The 17834-nt window shown below is 49.8% G+C and overlaps 7 protein-coding genes across 9 annotated transcripts; 3 read left to right on the plus strand and 4 right to left on the minus strand.

Moving 5' to 3' along the window:
• Positions 1-114: 114 nt before the first annotated feature.
• On the minus strand, positions 115-1085 carry FOIG_00697 (uncharacterized protein). The gene has a single exon (XM_031197050.1). The coding sequence runs from the start codon at positions 825-827 to the stop codon at positions 546-548; it is 282 nt and encodes a 93-aa protein (XP_031072817.1). The 5' UTR covers positions 828-1085; the 3' UTR covers positions 115-545.
• Positions 1086-1100: 15 nt separating this feature from the next.
• FOIG_00698 (uncharacterized protein) lies at positions 1101-2559 on the minus strand. The gene has a single exon (XM_031197051.1). The coding sequence runs from the start codon at positions 2317-2319 to the stop codon at positions 1384-1386; it is 936 nt and encodes a 311-aa protein (XP_031072818.1). The 5' UTR covers positions 2320-2559; the 3' UTR covers positions 1101-1383.
• A 130-nt stretch (positions 2560-2689) lies between these two features.
• Positions 2690-4270, minus strand: FOIG_00699 (uncharacterized protein). Its single transcript, XM_031197052.1, has 2 exons — positions 3438-4270; positions 2690-3383 (listed from the first exon to the last, which is right to left on the minus strand). The coding sequence occupies exons 1-2, from the start codon at positions 3982-3984 to the stop codon at positions 3082-3084; spliced, it is 849 nt and encodes a 282-aa protein (XP_031072819.1). The 5' UTR covers positions 3985-4270; the 3' UTR covers positions 2690-3081.
• A 1814-nt stretch (positions 4271-6084) lies between these two features.
• Positions 6085-7335, plus strand: FOIG_00700 (uncharacterized protein; the record flags this gene model as incomplete). Its single annotated transcript, XM_031197053.1, has 1 exon — positions 6085-7335. The coding sequence occupies one exon, from the start codon at positions 6085-6087 to the stop codon at positions 7333-7335; it is 1251 nt and encodes a 416-aa protein (XP_031072820.1).
• A 368-nt stretch (positions 7336-7703) lies between these two features.
• On the plus strand, positions 7704-9395 carry FOIG_00701 (SET and MYND protein; the record flags this gene model as incomplete). Its single annotated transcript, XM_031197054.1, has 3 exons — positions 7704-8210; positions 8262-8451; positions 8500-9395. 3 exons carry the CDS (start codon positions 7704-7706, stop codon positions 9393-9395), a joined length of 1593 nt encoding a protein of 530 aa, XP_031072821.1.
• Positions 9396-9664: 269 nt separating this feature from the next.
• On the plus strand, positions 9665-15305 carry FOIG_00702 (uncharacterized protein; the record flags this gene model as incomplete). 3 transcript variants are annotated; one of them, XM_031197057.1, is made up of 2 exons in its annotated part: positions 9665-9812; positions 9870-15305. In XM_031197057.1, 2 exons carry the CDS (start codon positions 9809-9811, stop codon positions 11960-11962), a joined length of 2097 nt encoding a protein of 698 aa, XP_031072824.1. The 3 variants fall into 3 exon arrangements, with proteins under 3 accessions (XP_031072824.1, XP_031072823.1, XP_031072822.1); XM_031197056.1 differs by having other exon boundaries at positions 9809-11852; positions 11912-12165; XM_031197055.1 differs by having other exon boundaries at positions 9809-11852; positions 11903-12015.
• Positions 9665-17171, minus strand: FOIG_00703 (uncharacterized protein). The gene is made up of 2 exons (XM_031197058.1): positions 15781-17171; positions 9665-15712 (listed from the first exon to the last, which is right to left on the minus strand). Exons 1-2 carry the CDS (start codon positions 16506-16508, stop codon positions 12805-12807), a joined length of 3636 nt encoding a protein of 1211 aa, XP_031072825.1. The 5' UTR covers positions 16509-17171; the 3' UTR covers positions 9665-12804.
• Positions 17172-17834: the final 663 nt, after the last annotated feature.

The following is a 17834-nucleotide window of genomic DNA, read 5'->3' on the forward strand; positions in this document are numbered from 1 at the left end:
TAAAACGTAGATATTTGTCAGCTTGAACTCCGTGGAACGCCTAAATGAGCCCCACCGAAGTTTCTACATATGTAAGGAAACACGCACAATGTTTCGTATGCAAAACAAGGCGACCTTGTGAATAGATGCAAGCAAGCGGCAAGGCAGGGTAGAGTTCATGGACCCCACGAGTGCAAGATGGGACTCTCAACAATAATGGGTTTGAGTTTCAAGGCTGAGGTGGATATGCTGATGTAAGATGAAGTCTTAAAGAGGAAAGTATTTAATCAATGATGCAGTAATAAATGATCAAAACCGAGCTGAATGGAAGATAGTAGTGATAAGGCGTGATTCAATATCAGGATTCCACGCTGCTTTAGTTGTCAATCATGCCATCGCCAATAAATGGCCCCCGTTAAATGGTGGTCAACACTTGAAATCCAATTTAACTCATTTCCAACGCCATAACTCGTACAGTAAAAGGTATCTGATCCAGCCATCCAAAACGTTCATCCATTCCATACATCCCATTAAATTCCCAGCCTCAAATATTCGATGGTTTTGCATTAGACGGTGGCAGAGCCCATGAGGACCGTCCCGGCCGCAGGCCCAACATCCACATGCTTTTGCGTGACATTTCCGCTCTTGGCATCATCTCTCGCAGTCGGAGGACGTCCGAGGTCGGCTACGACATTGCGAACTCGCTGTCGCATACTCTTGCGGTGCTTTGCGGCTTCGTTTGTAGACATCTCCGTGTCGGCTTTTGTCGGTGAGACATGGTCCTGGGCTTCTTTGGAGAAGACGGTTGAGCCTGAGAGGACAGAGGCAGCGTCGCTTGTGGTGTCCATTTTGCGACAGACGAATTGACTTTGAAAAGAAGGAGACGCTTTTATTTGTATGAGTGATATTAAATTGATAGAGAGCTAAAATGGCGGGGGTGAGGCTGAAGCTTTATATATGGGAGGCAAGGGATAGGAAGGTAGGTACTGTCCCGTCCTGTCCTATCCTATCTCCTCCTCTCCTCTTCCCCGACTTTACCTGTCTGCCTCTTGCCTTGTCTGCCTTTCAGGGTCTAGATCTTTGGTGGTAGTGTTACTGACCCCGCGCTACTGTAGGGTGAACCCACTTTCATTAACCTTAATCAGTTCCACTTATCTCAAGGAATTACTATGGTATTGTCGCTCTGATACAATAAAAGACATAGTAATACATCATTAATCGTTATCAAATCTCTCTTCATATCATAACGGTCTCATATATTCTAATTCGAATACAATGCGACGTTCCAGAGACATCTCCCTTTCCTCATGGTTAGTTGCTGTTCAGACAGTCTAGACAACCCAGTGTCACCCCTCCCTATCACTCACACGTCAAACTCTCTGAGCCATTCGCTGAGGCCACTGGCTATACCCCATAACCCTTCACATCGACATCTACAGCTGAATCATCCTCCTCATTATGCCACCAAATCGATGTTAGCACATCCAAACCCAAGGTCTCAAACTCCTCCAAATTAGCCTCCTCCTCCCCTTTCTCAACTCTACCACCACAACTATCGGCACACGTAAACACTTCTCTCACACAGTCTATGTTCCACGGTCCGCAGTCCCAATCCCCTCCATCCATACTGTAGAACTCAGCCACGAGATTAGTCGCGCCGAAGAGCAGCTCGCACTGTTCCCGGCAAAGTTGCGTCTGATGCGTCTCTCGCGCATCACCCCAGCTGATCCGGTACCACATAGAGTAGTTCTCCGGTTGGCATGTTGTGCTGTGAACCATGTCGTATAGCTGGCCCATGCAGAGGCCCTGTGAGGATTTTGGCTTGATAAGAGCAGTGCGAACATTGCGGAACCACATGTTGAAGCCCTCTGATTTCAGATATCCCATAGTCGGAGGCGGTGGTTGAGATACAAGCATCCGTCGCCAACTGGAAGTGCCCATTGTGAAGTTCTCAAGCCGCTCCGTCTTCTCCAGCATAGATAAGCTTCTTGCTTCCCCTTGTGCTTTAATCGCACCTTCGGGAGCCCAAGGTAAGCGAAGGAACGAGTCTGCTCTTCGAAGGTACGTGTACTTGCGGTCGATATCGAAGAAGCATCGTCCAAACTTTTCAACCAGCAGCGGGTTGAGTGTGAAACTCTGCGGTCTTCGGGCCCCTGCCGAAGACACGGGTTGGAAGAACAGCGCTTGCTGTATTCTGGGAGATTCTCCTATCATCGCAGCCCAGTGACGACATACCCGCGATGCAGACACAAGAAGTGTCTTCATGTCAAGGTGTAAGAGGATGAGTTCCAGCAATTCCGGGACCGCGAGTATTCTGGTCATAGGGTCTGCGAACTCCATTGCGAATTTAGATGTTGTTTATGTCGAGGGATCATTCCATATGCAAAACAACAAGACTCAAGAAAGGTGGAAATGATGCGGGTTTTCATACGAACTTTATGCAACATGTAGAAGCTTTCAAAACCGATGATGTCGTGGTATCAAAAATGGAATCAACCTCACATGATGAACTGGGCTGCGAGTCATGATGCCATGGCTTCACTTTAGTGCATGCGACCAAAATGTAACTTCATATGTTATGTTGGTTAAAGTTATGCCAAAAATCATGCCTCGGTAGCAAATGGCCAAGCTTGGTTGGGTTGGCTTACAAGACCTGCCTACTTGGGATGTCAGTGTCAATCCTGTTTGACTCCGTATTCACGGCGCTAATGAGATTACACCAACGAAGCAAATCACCACCTCAATCCGATAAGGTTTTGCACTTTGAGGATCAGGCTGGAATGCCGTTACTCGATACATGAAGTAGAGAAATGGCACGCAAATAAGGGAAAGGCTGGATATAGAGGTATATATATCTCATTCATTAGCTGTGCAGTTGTGTACATCACCGTCGGTCGAAGAGTATCTTCCCTAGTGCTCCTTTCATGACACCATTACACACAGTGACAAAAGGAATTCCCAGACGCCCAGACTCCAATCATGCTGCCAAAGGCCCAAAATGACAGTCCCTTCTTACCCAAAACCCAGCAGTAAATCCTTGTACAAGTGCCCCGTGAAGATTAAAGAGGTCATAAAGGAGAGAAAAAAGTGTGCGCGCGCAGGCTACTTGGTTCGTTCCAGAACCTCGACTCGCTTGTTTCCGAGGTCGACAATCTTGCCGACGAGCTTGCCTGCCTGGTCCATCTCGGTGATGTCGTCGGCACCTCCCAGGCTCACACCGTTGACCATAATATTGGGTACGGTCCTTCGGCCGGTTGTCTCGAGTAGTTGGTCTTGCAGGGCTTGGCCTTGGGGATGGATATCGAGTTCAACGACATAGGGCTCGGGTGTGATGGAGTATTTTTCGATCAGAAGGCTCTTGGCTCGCTTCGAGAAGGGGCAGTACGTCTTCGAGAAGATGATGACTGGATGACAATTAGTGATTATGGTTCTTCTAGTGTTTGCTCTTGGAGACCTACCGGGCGATTTCTTGAGGATAGAGTCAAGCTCTTCGCGAGCCGCAATTGCTTCCTTGCTCCTCGTCTCTGTCTCGGGTTTCTTCTCGGCCGCGGCAGCAGGAGCTGGAATATCGCCAGACACTCCGCCAACAGGCTTGACGATTTTATCCTTATCCTGACCTTCCGCAGAACTTCCAACTCCCACAACCTTCTTGGGAGGATCAGGTCGCAGACCTCCCTTCTCGTTCGCCTTGCCCTTCGCCTCGGCCTCGGCAGCCTTGAGACGCTCCTGCATCTGAGCAGCTAGCTTCTGGTCGTCTGCGTCGATATCACCGTCTCCATCCTTATCAGCGTGAGGCTGTCCAGCCTTCTCTCCAGTTGCAAAGTCGACGATAGGCGCCGGGGGTTCGTTTGCGCTCATGGCATTTTGGGTCTTCTTGATGAACTCCTGGCCTGTGTAGGTCTCTGCATCGTGATGCGAGTCGAATCCTGAGGTGTAGAAGAGGATAAAGATGAATGTGCCAATCGTCGCCAGGATTAGTAGGCGTACTCGGCGTGGAGAAGGCATCTCGGCGGGATGATGATCTCGGGACCAGGGGTGGGTGCGCTAGGGAGCGAGCTCTGGTCAAGAGCTCTTGAGCGTCGCGCGACGAGCGATTGGAGTTGATGGAGGAGCAGCAGGATTGTCTCGGATAGCGATGATTAAGGAGCGTCGAAAAAGATGGGAAGGACAGTGAGAGAAATATCGGTCGGCTGGGGTGTTGAGCCGAAGATGACGGTGGGAAAATGGGAATGGAAACGGAAATGAAGAGGAACGGGATACGAGAGTCGACTCCCAGGGACAGATTCTCCAGATTAGAACCTGAGGTAAGGGAGAGCTCTCCAACTCCAGCGGAGGGTTTTGGTGTCTGTGGCCAATCAGGGCGTCTCATGGGGATAAGACAGTGTGTGTCATCATGGACTGTGCTACAGATGGACAGCATTTCATTTTCTACGCTTGGTAAACCTAGAATTTGAGCAGTAATATCTTATAAATTTTATAAACTGTGGGAAATCAAGGAGTTACAGTATTTGAAAGTAACATATAAGATAATAAACCATGTTTGGTTCAAGTATCTCACCAATGCCCATCTGGCCATCCAATATTAAACAAACTCCGTCCAACATGCCAATATCAGAAGAGCCAGCTTCTGATTTCCCCTCATCACTTCCACCCGATTATTGCAAAACTTTGTTCTTCTACAAGTCAGTACATGCATCATATTAATCGTGGGCTTGTCACCTACCATTGAATATTTATACCGTCAGCCGCTCCACGGAATGGTGCATCTCTTGGTCAGGTACAGCCTGTGCTCGCACACTCTGACTAGGCTTCTGAGGCTCTTCGAACAAAACTTGGGGGGCTCCATGGTGATAGTGTGATCTTGCGCGGTGCAGAAGAGCTGCTCTTGTTGCGTGGAGGTTTCGAAGATGTTGATTACCATGGCGGTGATGGTGCATTGCTGGTGCAGCCTCGAGAGTGAAGGCCCAAAGGAAGAAGGCTAGGAAGAAGGAGAGTTTGAAGGACAACATTTTGTGCTGTGAGCTGAAGTGATGCAACGAATTGGTTTGACTATGTGCTTGCTGCTATCACGAAAACTCTACTGGGCTATTCGCTCTTATATGTCCTTTGAGATCCCTTACTCCCTTCTCCCATTGAGACCATATGACGAGTAGTGTACTTACAATGAGTCTATTCCATGCTTCAGTACCGCATTCGGTCAGAATCGTCCTGTCTTGGAGCCCCTCGGAAGGAATTTGCAGGGTCGTGGGCCGCACTGAGACAATCTTCTAGTAGAGCTGTTTGCGACAAGAAACTATTTCTGGTCCCGCCAGCCCCTTCAACTTATGCTCCCTCCATCACATGAACCCTTTTATCAGGATAAAGCTCATATGAACAAGTCTTAAACCCCTCATATAAGCTATTTCCTTGGCCGTTGAGATCGTCGTCAATGTTGATTTGACCCTCGTGAAAGGGAAGGCTGGTACTTGTGAGACATTCTCAATAATCGCGCTACATGTGACTTTGTGGGGTTACAATATCACGATTTGAATGTTATCAGGCAGCGATCTGAATCAAACCTACATCAGAACTATGAAGTTGACGTGTTAATCTTTTTCATGATATTGACTTACATGAAGGCCATATATGAAGCATGACTAATCGAGAATGTTGCTCCGAACCAATAGAAACCTGCCAAAACTCTTTTTTTACAGTGAGCATCCATGGTGGCACGGGCGTTGATGGATCCTGACAAGTTGCATTTCTAGTGACTTCGATTTATGATAAAAAGAAGTGTCCTTTTACTCGACTGAGTCATATCTTGGAGTTTCATAGCATATAACGGGAAAACATATTCATTTATTTGTTTATCCTACCTATTATCTCACTCTTGATTCCAAAGTCTGTCACCATTTTACATTGCAACCCCTTGAACTCACTGCAGATATCTACCCTTGAGTTCTCCGACCTACTACAGTTTTAAATCTGCCCTTTCAATACTCTGCTCGAGGGTTTACAAGAATCACCAATAATACTCCTTAGTTTCAGATCGAACATTAGACCCTGGCCGCCTTCGCCGTTCAGCCTTGAAGAGCTCTCGCCTGTTTAAAGCATCAGATATTCGGTATGGCTCCCTCAAGGGCAAAATCCTTGTCACTCATGATCGCCCTCGTCCTGGGTATTGTCCTCTGCATCTTCGCAGCACCAACACTCGCCTCAGCTCCAGCCTCACAACCATCTCCCGAGGCAGATGTCGAACTTATCTGCCACACAGATAACCCCAAAGACTGTTACCCAAAGGTGTTTCAACCAACAGATGAGTTCCAGGTCGTCCACGATGATCAGGAACTTCCCCACGGACTCCATGTTCGCCTGAATATGTCCAACGGCAAGAAGGAGGCCAAGATCAATGTCCCCGATGAAGGAAACCCTGCACTCGAAGGCCTCCCGGTTGACCAAGCTGTTGTTGTCGTCGATCAGCAGCAACAGGAGGATCCCCAAATTCCCAGGGGCGCCCCGGCTTATGAACCTATTGGTAAAATCAAGGAGCCTGAGGGCGAGGATTTCGTCGGTAAGCCCTTCTTCACCGCCATGAAGATGTTGAAGGCTGGCGAGACCGGCCAAGGCAAGGAGCTTGACGATGCGCTCGAGGGAATGGAAGAACTGTCACATGATATTTACTACGGTCTCAAGGTCACCGAAGACGCGGCGGTGTTGAAGGCTCTCTTCTGCATGATGGCGGATTCAGATGTTGCTTACCCTGCGGATATCACTCCTCGGGATCACCAAGCAGCTGCCATTCTCGGGGCCGCGCTGCAGAACAATGCTGCGGCATTGAAAGAGATCACCAAGCAGTGGCCTGGTCTCATGGAGGGTCAGTGCCCGAGCAACAGCAAGTCTCTAAAGGAGTCCTTCTATACACCTCTTGTGCCCGCTCATGTTCCATCGTCGCTCAGCACCAAGACGTTGGCCTCTACAGCGAAAGCCAAGGTTGGAGCCATCAACGGCCTCATCAAGAGCGATGTCATCCGAGATGAATTCCTCAAGAACGACGGCATGAAGCTGTTGCTTGAGGTGCTCGTGCCTGAAGGCAAAGAATGGGATACTACACAGCGCAAGGTCGGCCAGTTGGTTCTAGATACTTTCTTGGATGAAGATATGGGCGCAAAGCTTGGTCAGTGGCCTCGCACAGAGCGAGACAGCGACGCAAAATGTCGAGTATTTGAGACAAGCACCGGAGAGGGGTGCTGGGACTACCATGTTGCGAGGATCCTGAAGGAGAACAAGAGAGACAGCGGACATTGGAGCCGGGATCTACATGATCGGCTTGCGGCATTGAGGAAGAGCGGAAAGGTGCCTCCTCGCGTTGAATTGTAGAGCACAGCACAGCACAGCACAGCACAGCACAGCACAGCATCTGCCAAGCGAGATTATTATAAGCAGAGCAATAGAGCAACTATTTCAAGCTGTAAAATTGAGTATTGCGACATTCTGCATGTGAGAATGCTGTGCCCAAATGTGGTGCAATTGAAGGATTGATCCTGATGTGGTTCGCTAGATTGAGCTCGGTGCAGGAGAATTTCGGACATTGGCCTTACTCCATCTTACAAACAACAAAACATTCATGGATCTTGCTGACACCCGAATCCTGAGATAAGTACCTACTTATATACCACAATCGGCCCCGTTTTGATACGTATTTCTGCTATCCGGCTCTTTCGGACCAAACCTCAGTCTCGTCTAAAATGAATCAAGACGTACCCTTCCAGCTAAGGCATGATAAAAAAGGTCGTGGAATCTTCTCCACCAGAGCCTTTTCTCCAGGCGACATCATCCTCCCATTCACACCAACGATTCTCATCCCCTCACTATCTCACACAAAAACCATCTGCAGCCACTGCTTCAAGCCGGCTGACGTACGCTCCTGTTCCGGCTGCCACGCCGTGTCCTACTGCGATGCCGCCTGTCAATCTGCAAACTGGACTGCAGTACACTCCAAAGAGTGCAAATTACTGCGTAAAGTGACCGAGCAAGGACACCCGGGCATACCGACGCCTGTACGCGCAGTGATTCAGGCGCTGGTGAAGCCTGGTATTGGCGCTGCGCTGGAGAACCTTGAAGGAAATGTCGAGTCTTGGAGGAAGAGTGACAAATGGGCTGACATGGAGATGATGGCCATGGGTGCTACTGCGTTTACTGGGCAGGGCACGGGTCAAGAGGAATTGCAGAAGACGCTGGCTCTGCTCTGCAAGGTAAGCCCTCAGAAATGTACGGCAGCAGGTCAATATACTGACATATCACAGATTCAGACAAATGCCTTTCATAGATATGATGCCGATCTTGGACAGGTCGGCATCTTTCTCGAACCAAAGCTCGCCATGGCCAACCATTCCTGCATTCCCAATGCCATGGTGCAGTTTGTTGGCAGGAGGGCCATACTCAGAGCTGAAAAGCCGATCAAAGTCGATGAAGAGATTGAGATCTCTTACACGGGCATGTCTCCCCGTCATATCCTCAAGATGCCCACTGACATGCTATCAGATTACACGTTCCCTCGGTCCAAGAGAAAACATGCACTTGCACCGTACTTTTTTGATTGCCAATGCCCTAGATGCGAGAAAGACCTCAACGTCTACCAAGTCTGCGCTGGCTCTCCAATCATCAATATGAACCGCCATAGCCTTGTCGCTGATGTCGGCAAGCTTGGCAAGCACCCTGCTGCAACAGATTCGACAAGAGCCTCGACGGCGACGAGTTTCAGCGAGCAACTGTCTGATTTAATAGATGAGAAAGACCCTGCCTTATCACCAGAGAATCGTCGAAGAGTACTTCGAGCTCGTTACCAGCAATGCAAAGGACTGACAGCCGAGAAGCTTTGGGCAGTATCACCACTCCCACAGCTGCTGACTGAGGTATCAATCCTATACATCGAAGAAAGCAACTTCATATATGCCTTAACTACGGCATGCTTCGTTGCGACTTCCAGCGACCCTTATCGACATGTCTTGCCATGTCATCCTATTCGCATCAAGGGCCTTTTACTCGTCGCCAAATTACTCGCCAATACGGCAGCTGACACAGCCTCACTCGGTAACTCACAAGCCGTGGCATCAAAAGGAGATATTAACCAGAGGGCCCTTCAGACACTGCAGGACATTGACCAAGTTTCCTTGTGCCAGATGCTTCTCATCATGATTATACGGTCTGTTCCCAGAGACTATGTTCGAGAATGGGAAGTCTCGGCCACTGCTCAGCAGATGCTGGATGAGATCAATGAACTACCAGGAAGAGACCAGGAGTTGTCTCTTATTAACGCCTGGAAAGAGAATCCTGAGGGTGAACAAGCTCGAGCCTTCTTTGAGTATGCTGTAGTGAAGCAAGTAGATTCTCTGGCGAATTTGGGACTTGAGATACTTGAGATGGACTTTGGCTATTAAATAGAGATCACTTAGTGTTGGTTTTGGAACCCACTAGATTCGCGAGTCAGGAATTTAGATGCTTGAAGACTTTGGACCTATTATTGAGTACCGTAACATTACATGATTATATAGATTCCTATATCTACTTCAACCCTCCTGCCGCGTGCAAGACGCGTAAAGTGGTTAGGCCTACAGACACTCTCATTGGCTGATCTCACAACAAGCTTGCGTCCCACTCTCTAGGTAAAGTCCCTTGAAAAAACGCCTGGCAAGCAAACAGGTACGTACCCTTGGCACAGCAGTGCATCTGCATTCTCGGATCGCAATTCTTTTTTATTTCCTTAAACATTGTTACCTCACGACGTGAACTCTTTTCACGTTTCTCCTTCTAGCGGCGTATTATTTGCGCTCGCACTCGTGTAAAACTCATAATGGGTAAGAAAGCAAAGAGAAAAGCTGCCAAACTCGTCAACAAAGCCCTTACAGCCCTAGGATCTGACCCAATCCCCGATCCCATCGACAAGGCCTCTTCAAGCGACAATCAAGATGAGGCCCAAACGCCCGACAAGTTCGACCAAGGTGTTCCTGTCACGACGGCCATTGCGACTCTCGAGAAGGATGCTTCAACACAAAGCGACGGCAGCCTGAAGCGTTCAAATCCCCATGACGCAGACGACGGCGGAGAGTGGCAGGTCGTTTCACGGGCTTCAAAGAAGCTTAAGAAGGTCCCTAAACCTGGCAAGAATTATCCCACCATTGCATTCTCGCCTAATGCGCGACTGCAATCCAAGATCAATATTTCCCAAATGCGAGACCTGGTTACATATATCTTTGCCGACGGAGCTGGTCCTCAATGGATCGGCATTACCCATCGCCCAGCGTTCCGAAAGATTGTGGCTATAATGATACCCGGTATTGAGGAGGCTATGTTCAAGCACGACGTTGACTTCGATACATACAACAATGCTGATAAGGAGGAAAACGCTGTTGTGGCGTCGCCGGACGACTATTATCCCCGACCACTGAGGAGAGAGCGCCTACCCGAGGCTCTGCAACCATTCGCGGACATGTTCACGCATCTATGGCCCGTCAAGACACCAGGTGATGATAGACACGGAAAGATGCATTCGCCCATGGCCGCTTTCCTAACAACCCCCACCCCGAAGGAAAAGAATGGGACAAAGAAGGGCATCAAACCAGCACATGAGCCTTCGGGATGGAAGAACGAGAGAGCACGCATCACTGAATTCCTTTGTACAGTCGATGATCTGACTGACAACGGCTACTTGGTTCACCCAGCTATGCTGGAAGGTGTTGCCAAAGACCAGTTCGTTCTCCCCGAAGGATGGGTCATCACCCATGTGAAAAGCCTTGAAGAAGGTCAAGTTCCAGAAGACGAAATTGAAAAGGGCAGCATCACAGAAGGACGAAATGTTCTGGCCCTGGATTGTGAAATGTGTATGACTGGAGAGAACGAGTTCTCTCTGACGAGAATCAGCATAGTCGACTGGTTCGGCAACGTTGTACTCGATGAACTTGTCAAGCCTGATAAGCCTATTATCGACTACGTCACCCAATTTTCTGGCATCACAGAAGAGATGCTTGCACCTGTAACAACTACATTACATGACATCCAGCAGAAGCTACTTGAACTGCTGACCCCTCGCACAGTCTTGATAGGACACTCTTTAGAGTCAGATACCAAGGCTCTCCGCATCTCTCACCCTTTTATCATCGACACATCCATCATTTACCCGCATCCTCGCGGCCCTCCTCTCAAATCGTCTCTAAAATGGCTGGCGCAAAAATATCTGTCAAAGGAGATTCAAAAAGGCGGCGCAAATGGCCACGACAGCATCGAGGACTCTAAGACCTGCCTCGATCTTGTCAAACAAAAATGTGAAAAGGGCAAGGCCTGGGGAACATCTGACTCACAGGGAGAGAACTTGTTCCGCCGACTAGCGCGAGCTGGAACTGCATACAAGGCCCAAGGGGGAACCGCAGGTGGCGCTGAGGTCGGCAAGACGAGCGCAGCTGTTGACTGGGGCGATCCCTCCAAGGGGGCTGGAGCCGGCGCAACACATCAGCTCGGCTGTAAGAACGACGAGGATGTAACTAACAACGTAATTCGTGCTGTGCAGGGAGACCCGGATGGCCTCGAAATCCGCGGCGGCGGAGTTGACTTTGTCTGGGCGAGAATGCGAGAGCTTGAGGCCCTTCAAGGCTGGTGGAACCGTAACCGTGTCGACAACACAAACAGCGACGGTGGTCCTCCACGAGACTCTGAGGCCATCCCATCCGACAAGTCAGAGCTCGAGCAGGCCCTCGTACGCCTTACAGAGCGTCTCACACGCATCTATGATTCCTTGCCGCCCTGCACAGCCTTCATGTTGTACAGCGGTTCGGGCGACCCGCGCGAGATGTCGCGTCTGCAGAAGGTGCAGGCCCAGTGGCGCAAGGAGTACAACACACCCGGTAAGAACTGGAACGACCTGAGTGTCAAGTGGACTGATGTCGAGGACCAGGCGCTCAAGGAAGCGGCGCGCAAGGCTCGGTCAGGCATTGGGTTTATCTCGGTGAAGTGAAATACCAAAGGGACACGAAGGTATCAGATAACAAAGGATACTGTTGCAACTGAAGACGAAATGCCAGATGCGTAACAAATGCATATCTTGCTGAGGGGCTATTTATCGTATTACAAAAAGACTACTTGCATGTAAACAGACCATCGTCTGTTAAAACGTGCACAAATAAACGAGATCAAGTACAATGATCATTACAACTTCTCATTAGAATTGTGCCTAGTAAATCCTGGTTCTTCATCGTCCCAGGATGGTGAGTCATACCCAGAACCTTTGACAGGATATCCCTCCAAAATTATATAACTACACTTTCATTCCCACAAAACCCACTACATAAAAAACAATAGACATGTTGGGGCTTTGATGACCCCTTGTGTAAATCCCCCTCCCTGAACCAGCTTTTTGTTACGCCAACGCTAGTATGGACATTCTCAAAAAGAACATATCCCTAAACACAAAGAAAATTGACTCGAGGCAGTCAGGCTCAAGTAATGAAAATTTGCCATAAAAAGACCCGTATGTAACGTAACGCCTTCTCGTTCACTTGTACTTTCAGAGCTCGAGTTCCTTCGTGAGAACCTGCGGCTGTGACTGAATTGTGTTCGATTCATAACCAAAAATGAGAGAAGGTGAGCATGTGTGCTCATGTGCAAGGACCTTGAGGACCTTGGTCTATAAATCGTGTACATGGTTTTGGCCCTTGAGGCAACCAAACAAAAAAGAAACTAGTATTAGGTTGAAACCCGAGAAGGGTGTAGTGACTGATCATATCGACGAGTGTGTTATGGTAAGCAACATAGAAGAGTGACCAATAGACCTCCTACTTGGCTATAACAGCAGAAGTATCAAGTGCGAGGTCTGGCAGGAGGATCTTCGACAAGCTCGGCGGAGCTGCCGAGCAGATCCACGTCACGGTGCAACGGGTCAACTCGGCTGACACCATGTTGTGACACCATGCCAAAGCTGGCCGGCCGCTCATCAACTGAAGGGCCGAAGTCGATGTTGGTGAACTCGCCGGGGAACTCCATGGACGAATTGGACGACAATCGCTTCTGGGAGTTGGTTCGCTCAAACGGTAGCCGCGATGACGCTGATAGTGTAGCTCGGTGGTGACTTGAAGTGCGGCTAACAGCATCGGGTTCTCCTCGCCACTGAGATTCAAAGGATATCGTTGAGCCTGGCATATTCATGAGGGTAAGAGATGGTGCTCGGCTGTGATCACTGCCTCCAAAGTGGCCAGAAGCACGCTTGGAGCTCTTCCGAGGAATCTCTGGGGCATCGTCATCCTCAGCTTCGCGCAGTGCGATATGAGGCGCCTTGGACAAAGACTTGCTTGGCTCCCGAGGGAAACTCTCGCTGCCGGCACTGAAAGTACGTCGGGGTCGCTCCAGCACAGGACTTTCCGGCTCAGAGTCTTGAGGATCACCGTTGTCATCTAGTAGAGCACTTTGAGGTTGACGTCCGGGAGACCGCCTTGGTCGAGGCTCGTCTTCATCATCTGAGTCAATTGGACCGTTCCGTAGTACGCCCATAGCCACTGGGATACCCTCAGGGGGCGACTCTCCACCATTCCTAGCCATCATGGCTGGAGGCATCCGTGAGCTCCTCACAACCTCGAAACCCTTGCCCTTCTCTTTTGTCTTTCCACCGAATAGATTCCGGAACCAGCCCGAGGCAGTAGCCACAGGACCAGTTGGATCGGCGGGACCAGTTCCAAGTTTCCGGCCCGGGCCGTCCGAGTTCAAGGCGGGTCCACGAACCCCGTAGTAAAAGTCAACCTCGCGAGTGGCATAATCGGGTCGGTTCGGAGGTATACTGGCCTGAGAGTATCCAGCGGGAGGGGGCGCTGGTGTTGCTCCTCGAGAAATATCCGCACCCATATCTGCAGGATCACCTAGACCTCCAGCTGGGTTGGCGCCCTTAACATCTGCTGCGTTAGAGCCACCAGGTCCTTCGGAGTGGATGGACTCGTTCATCGTCTGTCGTCTTCGAGGAGGTCGATAGTAGGGATCGGCAGCATCTATTGATTGTGTAGGATGATGGCGGGCAGCGCTGGGGGAGGGCAGGAATGAAAATGTACTCCTCTCCCCAGGGGTGTTGGGCATGTATGAGCTGCTGCTATCCACGTTCTGCGGCATGCCAGAGTAAACATCGATGCTATCGAGCGCCGAGCTGCTCCTATGCCGAGGGTTCATGAGTCCACCGAGACTAGCACCAGACTCGCTTCGAACCCTTCCGCTTGGCATGGCATATCCTGACTTCCCGCTATCGTCCACGTCCAACATTGCTGCTGTCGACAACTGGCTTGCTCGGGATGGACCAGTGTTACGTTGCTGTGTGTTGCGGCGAGACAGCTGTCGCATACCAAAGATCTTTGTGAGTCCACCACGGGTCAGACCTCGAGCGTCGTCTCCGCCAGCTCCAAGCATGCGAGCCGCGACCTCGATAATGGTCTGCAGGGCGTTGAGGAAGAAACCAAATATCAAAGCCGCACCGTGGATTCCTAAGATGATGTAACCAATCCAACCCTTGTCGCCCTCAGAAACATCAAGAGTAGGCACGAATGCTACCATTAGTAAGATAGAAATTAGACGAAGTGCTCCAAAAAGTGTATGATAAGCATTCATCGCTGTTGAACGCTGGAACGGTCGGAAGGCATGGATGGTAAGAATATGAATCACTTCGCAAATGGCGAGCAGTACCACCTGAGCGATACCACTAGGCTGCACGGCACCGACAGTGATACCCCGGAGGAATGTTAGGAAGACGGGAATGAGAGCGAACCCAGCAGCCTCGTCGGAGTATGTGTTATACAGAGGGCCGTATAAAAGAACAGTCGGCAAATCATCGTAGAGGACGGACTTTGGCCTCGTTCTGATTATGAGGTAAAAGAGGTATGCCGCGAAGATTATGAGGAAAACCAAGGTAACGACGGCGAGAGCAATCGTATAGGTCGGAGAATCGCCAGCAGTGACGAGCTGAAAGCACGACAGGGCGATGATCGGGAATAAGAAATAGTTGAAGACAATGCGGACGGCGTTGCCAACGGAAAAGGGGACGTTCTTTGAACGCAGATCTTCCTCCGGGGTGTTGTTGATCTTTCGGAATAGCCACTGCACTGCAAATGCGCCCTGAACTAGAGCGGTAACAGAAGCAATGCACACACATAGCCAAACCATCATACCGGCCCAGATATCTCTACTCTCAGCCATGCCAACCAATTGACCAAGCTCTTGAAGTCCGTAAGTGGCATTGGTGACATAAATACCATCGACAACGCTCTGCCATGATGGGGCATCGGCGACAAAGCTCTCGTTGAACATTAGAGTCGACCAGGCCATCTGGCTGACAATGGGTTGATAGAAGCCGGGATAGTCAAGAGTGAGGCCACCGCTTAGCGCGATAAATTGGATATACTGAAGGCAATCTCCAAAGCCCGGCGTGACAAGACGGAGCAGATCAACATCTCGACCATAATTGGAAGTCCAGTGGAAGATATCAGATGAGCCCCAGGGACTAAAGATGGCTGAGAACACGACTGCAAAACCTGTAAAAAGGAGCACTATCATGGGTAAAAACTTGAGTAGCCACGAGAGACCTCCCAGATCAGGAGTCACCGCCATGGAAACACAGCCAATCTGAGGAGCATCGCGAGTCCCATCAATAATCGACATACTAGGTGCTAGGGACGCAAACGCATATGTTGAGTAGGCGTCCCATGTGATGTTAATAGAAGGTAACTTGTATGCATCACTATAAATTTATGGTCAGTACATCTGTCTTGACTTCAATTCATGAGTAGTTTATGGACAAGGACGTACCTATAATCGACTTCTCCGAAGTAAGGTCCAAGCGGGCAAGATCCGTTTACCAATGAAGTGTTACAGAAATTAAATTTGTCGTTGTTGTACGGAACATATGTCAAGAAGTGAACCTTGGGGAAGTAAGTCGTAGCAGTGTTGTAGCCATCCTTCTTCTGGGGAGTCTCGGCGATTTTGCCATTGATATCGCTGGCATCCTTCCAAGAAGGGTCATCGGGCGGTGGCAGCGCGCTGGTCGTTCGGGCACCTGTGACGTTTCCCCAAACAATAACTCGAAGGTTGTGTTTCTCGTTCTCGGTATCGAAGACGGCATCGGCGTATAAGGGAACCCATTGCAGCCTCGTCGGTTCGTGCAAGCGGTAGGCGTCGCTGAGGCAGTTTGTGAAAGGGATCCTCACGGCATGAGCAGGCGATACGGCGTGCATTGCAATGAGAAGAGCGACGAGTAGACTTTTCGACAACCGGGATATCGTGCTATATCGAGGGAGCCACGCCCTTTGTCGAGGGACAGCTTGTGTCATGGTTGTGGAATAACACTGATTGCGTGAGTGACCAGAAGAATCTACGGGAGCGAAGGCAGCAGGCGCGGAGCCAGATATCGGGGATTTCGACGACCGTGCCACATGTCGCCTCCTGGGCAGGTCTTGGATGAGGCCGCGATGGTGTGAGTAAGGGCGGCAATCTTGCGAACAGTCGACAAGTTGTTGACTGGTCAGACCAAGCTGCATAGCTTCGAGATTAATACTATCCAAGAAGCTGAAATAACCAAGACTGTTGAAATTTGCCAGTGGAGTCAAACTGTGAAGGCGAATAATCGGATCCGGGAGGTTCGTGGTGGCTCAGACGGAGATCATCTTGGGTGTCGAGAAGAGTAAGCCGACAGAAGGTTAGAAGACCGACCAGCAAACGAGCAAACGAACGAAGGAGCGAGCGACGTGATTCTCGAGATGGCAACGGATGTGAGATGATGTTTGTTTAAATGACCACGGATCAAATGCTGATTGCTACTAGAGTTATCTACGATGGGTAGACAAAGCTGATGGAGCTACCTGAAATACAAAAATAGGGAAGCGAAGCGAAGCGAAATCGATTGACGGAACGAGCGAGTGAAGAATCAGGCAGGAAGGAAGAAACCAAAGGGAGGAGAAGGAGGGAAAAAAGGCCCAACAGTAGAGTAGCAAAAATGCGTGAGCGAATAGGTAGGTTCTGCTGTGCGCGCAATGCAATGGTCGTGTGTCGATCGAACCTGACGGATGTATTCTTTTTTTGGGGGGCAGCAAGGGAAAAGAGACGCCCTTGTCCCAGTCGTTGAAGTGGGAAGAACAATCTAACGGGGGACCCATGGAGAAGTATCAGGTACATGTCAAGTCAGCGCTGGGGATAAAACGCTAGAGGGGCCTGTAAGACGCCCCGGGCCAGACGGCAGTGCACCTGAACTAGCTGCTGGCTGTAGGGAGCTGAACTGGATGGACGGGATTCTGCTTCCCGTAGTAAACGAAACCCTGGCAGGCTTGGTGAGGATTTGCAAGTGTAAGTGGATTGTTTCCTGGTGAGCATTACGAGCTCTAACTAGGAATTTCTTCAACTGACCCGTATCTCATACTTCTTGTGTCTCACAATGCACTATGATTTACGCTTAAATCTCCTCTTAATCAGCCCTGGCACGAAGGAGTTCGACACCTGGCCTCGAGTGAGATTTTGTGGAATGAATAGGTAGATGGAAGGATTCGGTTTTGGAGCTATCGGCTCTGGTGTCTGCTCCAAAGCAGGGCATTGTGGCTGGGTCCACGCTAAGAACGCATGTCCTATCTTTATCTCAGGCCATCTCAGGGCTCAAGTCGTGGATGCTTATCAGGAGAAGACTTCCATTGATTTGTGCGACCAGTTCGAATTATCATTTAAGAGATGCTGCATGTAAGAGGTGATGATTGCTTCCAACCTCTGCAGTTCTTGTCCTACTACATAGAACTGCCTTTCTGTTAGGGATTCCCTTCTCTGAACCTCGAGTATCTGATACTTGTGTCCTGCAGCTTTCGTAAAACAAATCCCCTCCC

This window comes from Fusarium odoratissimum (assembly GCF_000260195.1).
Source record: "Fusarium odoratissimum NRRL 54006 unplaced genomic scaffold supercont1.1, whole genome shotgun sequence".
Taxonomy (NCBI): Eukaryota; Fungi; Ascomycota; class Sordariomycetes; order Hypocreales; family Nectriaceae; genus Fusarium; species Fusarium odoratissimum.

Bases quoted from the DNA above. Each gene is read 5' to 3' on its own strand.
- FOIG_00698 (XM_031197051.1), bottom strand. From the start codon at position 2,319: ATGGAGTTCGCAGACCCTATGACCAGAATACTCGCGGTCCCGGAATTG.
- FOIG_00699 (XM_031197052.1), bottom strand. From the start codon at position 3,984: ATGCCTTCTCCACGCCGAGTACGCCTACTAATCCTGGCGACGATTGGC. The intron at 3,384-3,437 runs GTAGGTCTCCAA...ATTGTCATCCAG, and splicing joins TATCCTCAAGAAATCGCCCG to TCATCATCTTCTCGAAGACG.
- FOIG_00703 (XM_031197058.1), bottom strand. From the start codon at position 16,508: ATGCAGCTTGGTCTGACCAGTCAACAACTTGTCGACTGTTCGCAAGAT. The intron at 15,713-15,780 runs GTACGTCCTTGT...ATAAATTTATAG, and splicing joins TTCGGAGAAGTCGATTATAG to TGATGCATACAAGTTACCTT.
- FOIG_00697 (XM_031197050.1), bottom strand. From the start codon at position 827: ATGGACACCACAAGCGACGCTGCCTCTGTCCTCTCAGGCTCAACCGTC.